The following is a 13,078-nucleotide window of genomic DNA, read 5'->3' on the forward strand; positions in this document are numbered from 1 at the left end:
GAGCTGGCTGTGGGAAGCCAAATACCTCCTGGCATCACCCAGATCCGGGCTGCGGTGCCACGTCTTCTCACTGCCAGTTCCAGGAGTGCAAAAGCACATCAAAGATGGGGCGAGGAAAGGTGAGGGATAAAGACAAGCTGGGGCTGTGCCAGGCAGTCGGGCTGGGGCACGTGAGAGCAGTGGGATGGTCGCACTGGGAAGCAGCAGGACATGGCACAGAAGCAGCTGGTGCCTGCCTGGCAGGGCTGCAGGAGCAGGGCTGAGTGCCCACGTGTGAGTCCCAGCCGTGCAGCCAAGGTCAGAGGAAGCACAGGGGAAGGTGAGGTGGCTGTGGCCACACGTGGGCAGGCCCTGAACCAACCCTGGGTTGGCTGGACAGCAACCCGTGAGTGGAGGGTGGGAAAGGGGCAGGGGCAGGCAGTGGTGCGGGACGGAGCCTGCTGGGCTAGCACAGGCTGGGAACAGGTTCTGCCAGCTGTGGAGCAGGGCCAGGGTGCCACAGTCAACCTGCCTCTTCCCTGGGGAGAGCCAAGCATCCCCTGGTGCTACTGCAAGGTCTGCGCTCATGGGGGGCTTGGCTCTGCTTGGCTCCCTGTTGCCTCTGGGCCCTCCTGATGGCGCCTCTACCACCCAAGGTGCCTCTGCGCTTTGCCAAGGGCATCTCTTGCCCACCAGCTCTGCGCACTATGTGAGGAGCTTGTGCACAGGCAGCGGAAGGAGGGTCTCGGGTGGGCTGCGGAGGTGGAGCCTGGGGAGGGGCTGCAGCCTCGCTGCTCCGAGAACAAAGCCTGGCGGCGGTAGGCTCGGAGCTCCCACCACATCCCCGAGCAGGGTCCCACCACATCCACCCCCAAAGACATCTGAGCCGCTTGTGGGGCGCCTGCCCCGGCCCCAGCCCCCGCGCTGGCCCCGGCAGCTGCTCCACAGCTGCTCCCAAACTCTCACAGCCTCTTAGGGCGGCTCCGGCTCTGGCCTCGCTCGGAAATGCTGGTGTGAGGAGGGCGGGCGGCACCGCCGGGACCCTCGGCACCCTGTCCCATGTCCCTCATGTCCCCATGTCCCACGGGCTGCCTGAAGGGCTTGTCTTGCGACGGGCCACTCCACCAGCATCCCCATCCCGCAGGAATCAGGCCCTACGCGCTCTCCATTGCTGCTCTGGCAGAGACCCCTCCAGGCTGGGGGCAGCGCCAGGGACAGGAATCGCTGCCTGTCCTGGCAGGAGCATTAAGACCTGGCTGGCAGCCCCTTCAGAGCCCTGCGAGGGTCAGTGCAAAACCAGCTGTGGGTTCACACAGAGGCAAAACCTCCTGGAAAAGGTGCTAGCGAGGTTCTGAAAGGACCGGGGGCTTGGCAGTGGTGGGGCTAGAGGAGCAGATGGGCATCAAAGACGCCCCCAAAAAGGCCGTGTCCAGTGACCCCTTGTGCGGGCAGTGAGGGCACTGCTGGGTGTGTAGGGCAAAGCCGACGGTGCCGTGTCCTTGGAGAGGAAACCTTGGACACGGGGGCTCGGCGTGGGGCAGCGGAGGGCACGGGAAGCCACGTGTGCCACATCCCTGGGTGTAGAGGACGTGGGGCAGGGGAGAATATGGGAATGGAAAGGGACCACCCAGCAGGAGAGGTCTCCAGAGTGCAAGTTCCCGGGAGGGGCAGCACAGGATGCGTCCCCAGGGCGGAGGAGAGCCCGAAATGCGAAATCACCCGGCGTGCAGGTTCCCAGGAGGAGCTGAGCCGGGGTTCAGCGTCCCTGGGGCTGGGGCCGGCCCGGAGCGCGGTGCTGCGGGGGCAGAGCAGAGCCCAGGCTGCGGGATCCCGGGGGCGAGCTGCGTGCGGGGGCGGCCCGGGGCGGGGGTGATGCTCCCGCACCCCCGGGGTCCCGGCTCGGGGCCGGGCGGCGCGGCCGGTGGGGTGCCCCGGGGGCGCCCCGGGGGCGCGGCGGGGGCGGGGGCCGGGCGGGGGGGCGGAGGGGAGGGGAGGGGGGCCGCCGTTCGCGGCGCTAGGACCGGGCGCGGCGGCGGGCGGAGCCTCCCCGCCGCTCGCCCCTCCGCCCGGCCGCTGCGGCAGTGTCTCGGAGGCGGGCAGGCGGCCGGTCCCTCCGGTCCCCCGGCAGCATCCCGGCCCCGCCATGGCTGGCGTCGGCTTCGCGGCGCACCGCCTGGAGCTGCTCGCCTCCTACCAGGACGTGATCGGCGAGGACAGCCCCACCGACTGGTGAGCGCGCCCGCCGCCGCCGCCGCCCCTTTGTCCCCGCCGCCGCCGCCGCCCTTTGTGCACGGAGCCGCCCGGTAACACCGGCCGCGCCCCGAGCTGCGCCCCCCGCCGTCCCCGCGAGCCCCGGCACACAAAGGCGGGCGGGGCGGCGGGGGGTGTGCCCGGTTCGCCGCCCCCGGTGTCCGCACCTGCCCGCCGCACCGGGCCGGGGCGCGGTCCCCGCTTTGTCTGCGCCGGGCCGGCACGTGCGAGCGCCGGGACCCGCCGGCCCCGGGAGTCCCCGGCACGGCCCGGTCCGACCCCCAGCCGGGCAGCGAGAGCGGGGAGCGGGGGAATTCGCGCACGGCGGGGAGGGCCCCGTGGGGCTCCCCGGTGCTGGGCCCGGCACCGGTTCCTCGCCATTGTCTGGAGCCGGAGCCGCGGGCAGGGGCGCCCGGGCAACGGGGGATGGGGAGGGGATCGGGGCGCCCGCAGCCCGGCCCCGCTCCCGACCGGTCCTGCTCCCGACCGGCTTCACCGGTATCCCGGCAGCGGGCGGTCCCGCTGCCCGGCGGAGAGAGGCCTGAAGCCGCGGGGGCACCGAGCATCTCCCGCCGCTCCCGCTACCCTCAGGCTCCCCCAAGCTCCTGGGCTGCCGCATCCTTGGTGGGTCGCAGTGTGTCGGCCCGAGGTTGCCCCGCCGGGCTGGGGTTGCTGTTGAGTCGGGGAGGGGAGCGGCTCTCTCCGCTGGGACCCCCGGCTTGTCGCGCTGCCCGCGCCCCGGTGCGGGGCACCGGGTGTCGAGGCCGGCTGGACCCAGGCCCGCTGCAGGGAGCATCACCCACTGCCAGCCCACCCGCATCTCCCAGCCCAGCCGGGTGCCGGGAGGCTGGCTGGGGCCATCCGCCCCGCCATCCCCTCCCTCCCTGCCCTCCAGGGTGCCTCCGGCAGGCTGGGTGCGAGCGCTGCCGGCTCGCTGGGGCGCATCTCGCTGGGCAGTGTGGAGCGCTGGGTGCATGCTGTGCATGATGCTTTTGGTGGGGGGCGGACGGAGGGGAGCTACTGTGCACCCACCACCCAGCCAGGGGCATTCACCGCCCCTCCGGGATACACCCACCGCCCATCCGGGGACTCCCACCTCCCAGCTGGGCTGCACCCACAGCCCAGCCCGTCAGACGTCTGTCCCTATGCAGGTCCTTACTCTCAGGACAGGGCTGTGTGGGCCTGGGCAGGTCCAGTCCCCCCAGTCCCCGGGGGTCTCCGGAGGGCCCCACAGTCCCGCGGTCAGCCCAGGGGTGCTGTGGGCAAGCGCCGTGTGTGTTGCCGGCCAGGCGGCAGCTGTCAGCCCTGGGTACATCTCGCTTCCCGGCAGCCGCTGCAAAGGAGCCGTCCCTGCCAAAGCTGCTGAGAGAAGCAGAATCGCTTCCCGGGAAGGCGAGGGGGCCGGTGGCGGCTCCCCCACAAACACCTCCAACGCTGATCCCGGCCAGGCGGTGATCGCCTGGCATCCCCATCCGCGGGGCTGACTTTGGTCCATCGTCCCCAGCCGCTCCATCGTCCCCAGCCACCCCATCCCATTGTCACCGGAGCTCCTGGCACTCAGTGCCTGTGGGAACATCATCCCCTCTGCAGGGCCCGCTCCAGAGGTGCTGGATGAGGGGTGATGCTGGTGGGGCTGCATCGGGCAAGGTGATGGGGACAGTCCCGCGGGGAGGAGGGCCCAGACTGGCTGAGCCAAGGAGCTGCCCGGGAGGACACTGTGCTAGAGCCTGGCCCTGGGCCGCTACCGCGGAATGCCACGCTCATGCCCGGCCGGGATCCCTCTGTTTAGTCTGGGATTTCCCCTGCTCCAGCCCGGTCCTGAAGGGTCCGAGCATCCCCTCCCCCTGCCCGGCCCCGCGAAGGCTGCTGGGGCCCATTACTCGATCGGAAAGGAATTTGGTGCTGCTTTCTGAGCACGCCGACTCCCTGGAGCTCCCAGCCACATTGGAAACACATGTGCCGGGGCTGGGGCGGGAGGCTGGGGCGATGTGACCCCTCCCTGGCCGTGGCATGGGGGGTGGGCTGCCGCGGGAGCCCCGTTCTGGCACCCGGGGATGCTGCTCTGCCTGCCCCGGTGAGCAGCGGGGCCATGCGAGGGCAGCGGGGCTGCGGTCCCTTTGCTTGGGGTGAGGAGGGATCCTCAGTGGAGACCCCCGGCTGTGGGGAGCCCCCCCTCCGGGCTGCACAGGGCATCTCCACCCACGGGTGACCCACATACCTGGAGCCCGGGGGTGGGAAAGGGCTCTATGGGTTGGGTGGAGGGATTGAAGCTGTGGAAGTGGGGTAATCAATGTGTGATGCTGACAGCACCCACTGTGACACAGCTGGTCCCCACTGCCAGGGGTTGTGGTGGTGCTGTTGGGCTATGGGGTCCTGGGGGCACCCTTCAGGATGCTACTGGCCCCAGCACGGCTTCTCTGGCTCCTGGAATGGAAACCTCCATCCTGGCATGGAGTCAGGCTGTGCTGCTGAGCTGTGTGCACAGCAAGCCCCGTCTGCCCTGGGAGCACCCCCGGGTGCAGGCAGCAGCCTTGTGCCCACCCAGCATGGCAGGGTTCTGGGGAAGAAAAGCAGGCAGTGGGTGCCCCCAGCACCCACAGGGCTCCCCAGGCAGTGATGCTGTAGCTCTGCCCTACTTCTTTTCTCCTGTCTGCTGCCAGCTGCATCCCACCCTGCCAGCTTCCAGCTCGCTGCCCTGCGCTCCCCCAAACTGCTGCCATTCCTCCCCCGTTCCTGGGGGCTCAGGGGCTGCATTTGCCACCCTTCCCTGTCACAGACGGCACTTTGCAGCTGTTGCAGGCCTGGAAGCTGGCGCCGGCTGGGGCGGCCGATTAGCGGGATCGGGATGTGCGGATTAAAGTCAATCTCGTTGGTGCAATTATCTGCGGCTCCCTGCCAGGGACTCGGGGGGCTCGGGTGCTGGAGGCAGAGGGAGGCCCTCCCCTCTTAGGCACCTGCCTGCCTTCCCCTTGCTTTTCAGCTCTGTTTTGGGGGTGGCTCTGCCCGCAGGGACCCTCAATTCGTGTTCCCCAGGCTGTGGATTGGAGCTGCGGGCTCGAGCCAGGACGGCTTAGCTCGGCACAGGGGGGATTTTAGGGCTCTGAGAAGCGCCGTGCGGGCACCACCAGCCGAATGCTGATGGGCAGAGCCGCCCACCCGCGGCGGAGCGGGGACGTGGGGGATCCAGCACGGGCGGCCTTGGCTTTCCGGGTGCAGCGCGTGACGGTGGCAGGCAGGTTTGGGTGCCTGCCAGGCCCCGCAGGTCCCACTGCCTGCCTGCCTCCCCCGCTCCCCTCCACTAATCACCTCGTCATCGGGGCGAGCTGCATCCCAGCTGGGATGGGGGGGTTGCCATGGTGATGGAGGATGCTGGTTGCCTAGCGACATCCATCCCCTCGCCCACCCGCCCTGGACCGATTTGGCATGCGTGGTCCCCCCTCCATCGCTGGCTGTGTGCCTCTGGGGAGGTGCTGGCTGGTGGGGGTCCCCGTGGAGCCCCCAGAGGGGCTGGGCAGGGCACGGTGGGAGCGACAGGGGGTTTCCCATCAGCTGGGAATGGTTTCCAAGGAACGGTCTCCATGACGGCCCCATCACACTCTGGCGGCTCATTGATTTGCTGCTGCTGGTGCTCCGGCGTCCTCCCCCAGCCTGGTGCCTGCTGGGCTGGTGGCTCACGTAGCCGGGCACGTGAGTGGACCCAGGTCCTTACTGGGGCACAGGGTTGTCCCCAAACCTGGTCAGTAGCTGGAAGGGTCGTGAGGGGACAGGGATGGGTGAGCAAGTTGCTGTGACACTGTGTTGGCTTGCAGCATGGCAGTCGGCGAGTCCCTGTGCCTAAGTGACTGTCCCCAAACTTGGGACCCTTCCCCACAGCTGCCACCAAGGTTTGGGGAATAGGCCCTGCCCCACATCCTGTCTGCCTTGCCTGGCAGTCTGGCTCCTGGTGCTGTTGATGGACAAGGGGTTGTTGTGGGACAAGCAGCCAGACCCCAGGACATGCCCTGACCTCAGTGTAAGCAGGATGGGGAGGCTGGGGGCTGCCCCACACTCCTCCTGGCTTTGTCTCACCCATGGTGTCTCCCCAGGGCCCTCTACACGTATGAGGATGGCTCTGACGACCTGAAGCTGGCAGCATCAGGAGGTAAGGTCCTCTGTCCCCTCTGCCAGCTTGCCTGTGCCGGTGTTTTCCCTGTCACCAATTCCTGGTGCTGGGTGCACATGGGCTGATGGTGCTGTGCCAGGTGGAGGTTTGCTGGAGCTTTCCGGCCACTTTGAGATTCAGAAGGTGATGTATGGCTTCTGCAGCGTCAAGGACCCCCAGGCCGTGCTCCCCAAATATGTCCTCGTCAACTGGGTGAGTCTGGGGGCCATGCTGAGGGGGGCTGTGCTGTGCCCACAGGGATGTGGCTGGGTGTGAGGGAGCTGGCAGTGGCCAGGGGCTGTGGGTGCCCCACAGTCCTGCTGCCCTGCTGAGGTCAGTGGGGTGGGGGTCACCCCGCTGCCTCTCTCAGCTCAGTCCCTCCCTGGCTGCCACAGGTGGGTGAGGACGTGCCGGACGCCCGCAAATGCGCCTGTGCCAGCCACGTAGCCAAGATTGCCGAGTTCTTCCAGGTGGGTGACGCTGGGAGGGGGGAGAAGATGCTGCCAGGGCATCCTGAACCCTGATGGCTGCTTGCGTCCCCCCAGGGTGTCGATGTCATTGTCAATGCCAGCAGCGTGGAGGACATTGACCCCGGGGCCATCGGGCAGCGGCTCTCCAACGGGCTGGCCCGTGTCTCCAGCCCAGTGCTGCACCGCCTGCGGCTGCGCGAGGACGAGAACGCCGAGCCCGTGGTAATGTCCCCATGGCAGCGCTGGTGATGCTGCCGGGACTGGGGCGTCCCTCTTGCCCAGGGCTCCTGTGTGCCACAGCCCTCACCCCTGTACCCCTCACTGTTGCACCCCTCGCTGATCCCAGCCCCTCCACCCCCACCTTTCCTCCGTCCCAGGGCACCACTTACCAGAAAACCGATGCCACCGTGGAGATGAAGCGGCTCAACCGGGAGCAGTTCTGGGAACAGGCAAAGGTGGGTTACGGAGGGACACCCCAGGGAGCGGGGTGAGCTGCTGGCTGGTGGATGGGCAGCCCCCTCATTGATCCCCCCCACCAGAAAGAGGAGGAATTGCGTAAGGAGGAGGAGAGGAAAAAGGCCCTGGACGCCCGGCTGCGGTTCGAGCAGGAGCGGATGGAGCAGGAGCGGCTGGAGCAGGAGGAGCGGGAGCGGCGCTACCGGGAGCGCGAGGAGCAGATCGAGGAGCACAGGCACGGCTGGGCTTGGGTGGGATGGGGGATGGCTGCGAGTGCCTGGGTGGGCACACGGGTGTCCCTCACCGGCAGGGTTGGGGCAGGAGCCGATGCCCAGTGCCTCTCCCGTTTCCCCATTGCAGGAGGAAGCAGCAGAGCTTGGAGGCGGAGGAGGCCCGGCAGCGCCTGAAGGAGCAGTCCATCTTTGTGAGTGCCACGGCAGGACTGCTGCCAGGATTGGAGCCAGGGCTGCCACTGGCATTACCCCAGGGAAGGGCTTTCCCCACCTGGGTGCCCAGGGCTGGGGGGTGATGCTGTGTCTCTTCCCAGGGGGACCAGCAGGAGGAAGACGACAGGCAGCAGTTTAGGAAATCGGAGTCAGAGGTGGAGGTGAGTGTGGTGATGGCTGTGCCAGTGCTGGTCCTCACTCCCCATCCAGCAGTGCCCACAGCTAGATGGGAATGAAGCTGTGGGATGTGTGGAGAGTGGTCCCACAGCCCCACGCCACCGGGGCAGTGGGGCTCAGCCTCCTCCGTCCCCACAGGAGGCCGCTGCCATCATCGCTCAGCGGCCTGACAACCCCCGGGACTTCTTCAAGCAGCAGGAGCGGGTGGCATCAGGCAGCAGTGATGCTGTCTCACCGGGCAGCCACAGGACAGGTGAGGGGCTGCGGGGGCTGGGGTGGGTACCAGGAGACCAGGCACAGGTGAGTGCAGTGTCACAGCTCAAAGGATTGCAGGGGGATGTGGAAAGACCAGGGATGTGATGTTGGGAAGGGCTGTATCCTCTGCCATCACTGGCACTGTGGTTCTGCGTGCCGAGGGTATGAGGATGGCAGGGGACATCCTGCTCTGCTGTGCCACCATCACTGCCACCATCACCGCCACTGCCACTGCACCTCCCGTGGCCCCTGCAGCTGGGGCAGCTTGTCAGGGGCTGAATGTCAGGTTGTCTTCAGCAAAATGGGGCTCACCTTGCTCCCTGCTGGGTGTTGTCTACTCACCTGTCGTAGCACTGGGCCCGCAGCCAAGGTGGAAGCGTGGTCGGTGTGTATGGGTGGGCAACAGGGATGGCTTGGGAATACATCCCATGGTGACAGCTAAAAGGGGCAGGAGATGCACATGTGGGGCACTCAGCGTGCTGCCAGCTGGCAAGGAGTGCCCCATGGAGAAGCTGGGCTGCCCCACGGTCTGGGGTCCGGTGCTGTTTGTGAATCTAGAGAAGGACTGTGTGTCCTGGTGGGTGCCTCCAGCCATGGGGTTGTGTCATGGTGCTGTGCTGGGGGGCTGTACCGTGGGCTGTGCTGGGAGGGAGCCTGTGACGTGTGTTCTTGTGTGATGTGCCATGGGTTGTGCCATGGGCTGTGCCGTGGGGATGTGCTGTGGGGTTGTGCCGTGGGGCTGTGCCTCGGGGCAGCGCTGTGGGGCTGTGCCGTGGGTCGTGCTGTGGGCTGTGTGTTCTGGCCATGCCGTGGGTTGTGCCACGGATTCCCGCTGTGGGGCTGTGCTGTGGCTGAGCAGGTAGCTGTTCCCACGGCCGTGTCCTGGCCTCTCTCCCCACCTGCCAGGCAGTGCTGCTGCCTCACGTCCTTCTGTCCTGCTGCCTTTCCATCCTCTTGTCCTGCCATTCTCCCACCATGCTGCCTTCCACCCTGCTGTGCTCCCATCCCGGTGCCCTGGTGCTCCAGCCCCGCCATGACCGCGCTGAGCAGGGACTGACCCATCTCTTTGCTCTCTCTCTCTCTCCGTCCGTCCGTCTGTCTGTCTTTCACAGGTCGTCTGTACTGTCCTTTCATAAAGACAGCTGACAGTGGGCCACCTTCTTCCTCCTCCTCCTCCTCCTCCCCCCCACGGACCCCCTTCCCCTATATCTCCTGCCACCGCACTCCAAATCTCTCCTCTTTCTTCCCATGTAGGTAGCTGGGAGCTCCCGGGCGCGCAGCTCCGGGGGTCGAGCCGCGGGCAGCTGCCCCACAGCCCACCCAGCCCCACGGCACACCGGAGCGGAGGCGGAGGCAGCACGGGCACCCCGAGGGGGATGGGCACCCCGGCGGGGACCGTGCCCGGCTGGGGCTGACCCCACGCTGGTCCCTGTGCCCCTGGGAGGGGGGACATAGGGCAGGGGGGACAGATGGGGACAGGGTAGAGCTGTGCCTGGGGAGGTGATGACCCACAGTGGGATGGGATAACTGTGCCCATGGGGCAGCTGTGCCCTGGAACATGCAGGACAGTGCCCGTGGGGCAGGGTCAGGCAGAGTGGAAAATGCTGTGCCAGACGCACGTGCTGATGGGGCAGAAGGGAAAGGGACGTCTCTGCCCTGGAAAAGGCTGTGCCCAGGATCACGTGAGGCTGTGCCAGTGGGGCAGAAGGGCATGGAGCAGCTGTGCCATGGACAAGAATGCAAGACTGTCCACAAAGCAGCGTGGGATGGAAAAGGCTGTGCCCAGAATGTGTGGGGCTGTGCCAGTGGGGCAGAAGGGGCCAGGTGGTTCCAGGGGCCGAGTGCCCCCACAGGCACAGTTGACAGGGCACGGAGCTGTGCCCACAAAAGCTGTGTCAGGGCATGGCTGAGTGACACGTGGGCAGAACCAGTGTGCACCATGGCAGGTACGGGGCTGCCTGTCCCCTCGCCCAGCAGATGTGGGGGCTGAAACTCATGGGGCTGGAGGGGACACCTGAAGGGGACATGCTGCACCCACGGAAGCCTCCACCCCACCACCCAGGAGGGAACGGCGCGGTGGTGGGTGCACCGTGGTGTGCGCTTGGCAGCCCACAGCTGGGTTGGTGTGGGGTTCTGGTTCCCCCCATCAGCGTGGGCAGCCCCCCACGCCAGCCCGTCTCCCTTGTCCGCAGGCAGCCAGTCGGACGCTTTCCGCAAGGCCTCGGCGGCGGGCTGCAGCCCCTGCGAGCCCAGCCCGGCCGCCACGCCGCCGGGCCCACCGGGCACCCGCGCGCCCGCTGACCAGCCGCCGGCAACGCCCAAAGGTGGGCGCAGGGCTGGCGCTGCCTCCCCTGCCCAGGGCGGCCGGGTGCATCCCCGCTGCAGCCCCCTCGGCTCTGCTGCAGCCCCGCCAGCCGCGCTTGCATGGCTCGGTGCACCCGCGCTGTCCCGTCTGCGTCCCTCGGCACATCCCGCCTGCCACATCCCCGCTGCAGCCCCCTCGGCTCTGCTGCAGCCCCCTCGGCTCTGCTGCAGCCCCCCCAGCTGCCCTTGCATGGCTCAGTGCATCCATGCTGACCCATTCCCCGCCGTACCCGCTGCTCCGTGCCGCTGCATCCCCGCCGTCTCTGCTGCATCCCCGCCTGCAGCCCCGCCGTCGTGGCTGTACCCTACTGCTTCCAGTGCATTTTCTAATGCCAGTGCATTCCTGCTCTCTCTGCTGCACGCCACGCCATGCATCCCTCCATCCCCAGTGCATTCCCCCAGCTCGGTACATGCCAGCCCTCCCTGCTGCACCCCCAGTGCAGCCCTGCTGTCTCTGCTGGGTCCCCCAGTGCGATGCTGCCCAGTCTGCGCCGTCCTGCCATGCGTCCTTTCCAGAGCTGCTGAATCCCTCTGTCTGTCCCCTCTGCCCCACTGCGTCCCCAGGGCACCCCAGCCAGCTCTGCTGCTGTCACCGTGTGTCCCTGCTGCATCCCCACTGGCCCCTTGGCATCCTCTGGTGCATCCCAGCTTTCCCTTCTCCGTCTTCCCAGGGCACCTCTCCCATTCCCTGCCACTCCCCAGGGAGTCCCTCCCTGTGTCCCCTCACTCCCCAGTGCATGTCACAATCCTCTCCCTGCCCAGCCATGCCCACCCATCCTTGCAGCATTCCCCGTACTGTGCCCAGTCCAAAGGACTCCAAATCCCCCTGAGCTGCTTCCCTGTCCCCGGGTGATCCCCAGCCCTGGACGAGGTTTTGTGTCCCCACTGACTCCTGTCCCCTCCTTTCAGAGTCCCCCAGCCCCAGCGCACAGGAGCCCGGGCCAGCCACGCCCGAGCAGCACTGGCCCTTCCCGGGGCCCGAGGACAAGGCCATCGAGCCCCCTGGGGACGAGCCCAGTCCCAGGCCAGTGTGGACAGCGGGGGGTGATGCCCTGGGGGACCTGGTCACCCTGGAGCCCACCGAGCCCTCCCTGCCACCCGTGGCTGATGAGCCCCAAACTGGGGAAGCCCCCAACCCCGAGAGCCTCATCGACCTGTGGCAGAGCGACGGGGTGACACCCCCAGCTGCCTGGCCCCTGCCTGCTGCCCCTGTCCCCGAGACACCCCCGGCCATGCTGCCCGAGGAGGGGGCCCTGCTGAGCCTGGATGAGCTGCCTGAGCCCCCTGCCACCTTCTGCGACGTGGAGCAGGAGGATGAGGATGAGGAAGAGGCAGCTGGCGAGGGGGACCCCCAGTCCCAGGATCTGGGCTGCCAGCACACGCCCCAGGAAGACACCCCAGGCCGAGAGACGCCCCCCATCACCAATGGGGAGATGGCCCACAAGGATGGGACACCGGGTCGTGGGGAGCAGGTGAGCATCACTGTGGGGAGAGGTCAGGGGGTGATGGGGGGCTGGGGGGGTCCTGACAACCTGCCCCCACCCCCCAGGCCAGCGAGGGCTACTTCAGCCAGTCCCAGGAGGAGGAGGTGCCCCCCACCGAGGAGCTGTCGGCCAAAGCCCCCCAGCCCGTCTTCTACAACAAGCCCCCAGGTGAGTGAGGACAGTGAGGAGGGGGAGTCTGTCCCTCTCTGGGACACCCCAAGCCATCCTGACCCCTCTCCCTGTCCTCCAGAGATCGACATCACGTGCTGGGATGCAGACCCTCTGCCCGAGGAAGAGGAGAGCTTTGGGGGGGCCCTGTGAGCCCAGGCCCCGCTGCCGGCACAGGCAGCCCGCCCCGGCCGGCGCGGGGCACGAGGGGGCTGCAGCCGGGGGCCGGGCCCCCCTCACCCCTCTGGGGCCCCGCAGGATGAGGCCTCCAGGTGGGGGCCGCCCCTCTGCAGCCCCGCCCCGGGGCACCTTTTACAGCCCCCCCTTCTCCTCTCTTTTTTTAAGTTGTCGGTAGGAGCCGTGTCAGCCCCCCAGCCCTCCCTTAGCAGCCCCCCCACCCCGATACCCCAGCGCCCCTTTGGGGGGGACGACACACGCTCGCATCCCCTGCCCGGCCGTGGGACAGGGTCCTCGTTCTCTTCGTGCCCCCCCCGGGAGCCCCCCCAGTACTTTGCACGAGTTCAAAGAAAAAAAAAAAAAAAGAAATAATAATAATAATAATAATAAATGAATATGGCAATAAAGTGACCCGACCGAGGCAAGGCTGCAGCCAGCGGCGTCCCCCCCCCAAACCCCGGCAGGGAGCTGATGTGGGGGCTTTTACCCCTTCCCCACTTCTTTGCTGGGAGCCCTGTCCTCCCCTGCTTGGCCCCTGCTTGGCCCCTCTCCCTCCCATTCCCCCCAGAAATTTTTGGAAAGCACAAGTTCTGTACCGGCGGTGTGCTCATGTCTGTTAATAAATAAAGCGTCTCCCACGGGGGCTGCAGCCTGCTGGGGCGGCACGGAGGGCTGGGACTGGGAGGGGGGCTACGGCTGCCTTGGGGAGGG

At 67.5% G+C, this 13,078-nt stretch overlaps 1 protein-coding gene across 2 annotated transcripts; it reads left to right on the forward strand.

Moving 5' to 3' along the window:
• The first annotated feature begins 1,996 nt into the window (after window positions 1–1,996).
• DBN1 (drebrin 1) lies at window positions 1,997–13,010 on the forward strand. 2 transcript variants are annotated; one of them, XM_030284319.4, is made up of 15 exons: window positions 1,997–2,208; window positions 6,315–6,370; window positions 6,471–6,583; window positions 6,766–6,840; window positions 6,916–7,062; window positions 7,218–7,295; window positions 7,380–7,531; window positions 7,657–7,720; window positions 7,844–7,903; window positions 8,058–8,172; window positions 9,287–9,424; window positions 10,367–10,498; window positions 11,448–12,010; window positions 12,088–12,190; window positions 12,273–13,010. In XM_030284319.4, exons 1-15 carry the CDS (start codon window positions 2,123–2,125, stop codon window positions 12,341–12,343), a joined length of 1,953 nt encoding a protein of 650 aa, XP_030140179.3. In that variant the 5' UTR covers window positions 1,997–2,122; the 3' UTR covers window positions 12,344–13,010. The 2 variants fall into 2 exon arrangements, with proteins under 2 accessions (XP_030140179.3, XP_030140180.3); XM_030284320.4 differs by lacking the exon at window positions 9,287–9,424.
• The last annotated feature ends 68 nt before the right edge of the window (window positions 13,011–13,078 follow it).

The sequence above is a fragment of the Taeniopygia guttata genome, chromosome 13 (genome assembly GCF_048771995.1).
Source record: "Taeniopygia guttata chromosome 13, bTaeGut7.mat, whole genome shotgun sequence".
In the NCBI taxonomy this organism is placed as follows: domain Eukaryota; kingdom Metazoa; phylum Chordata; class Aves; order Passeriformes; family Estrildidae; genus Taeniopygia; species Taeniopygia guttata.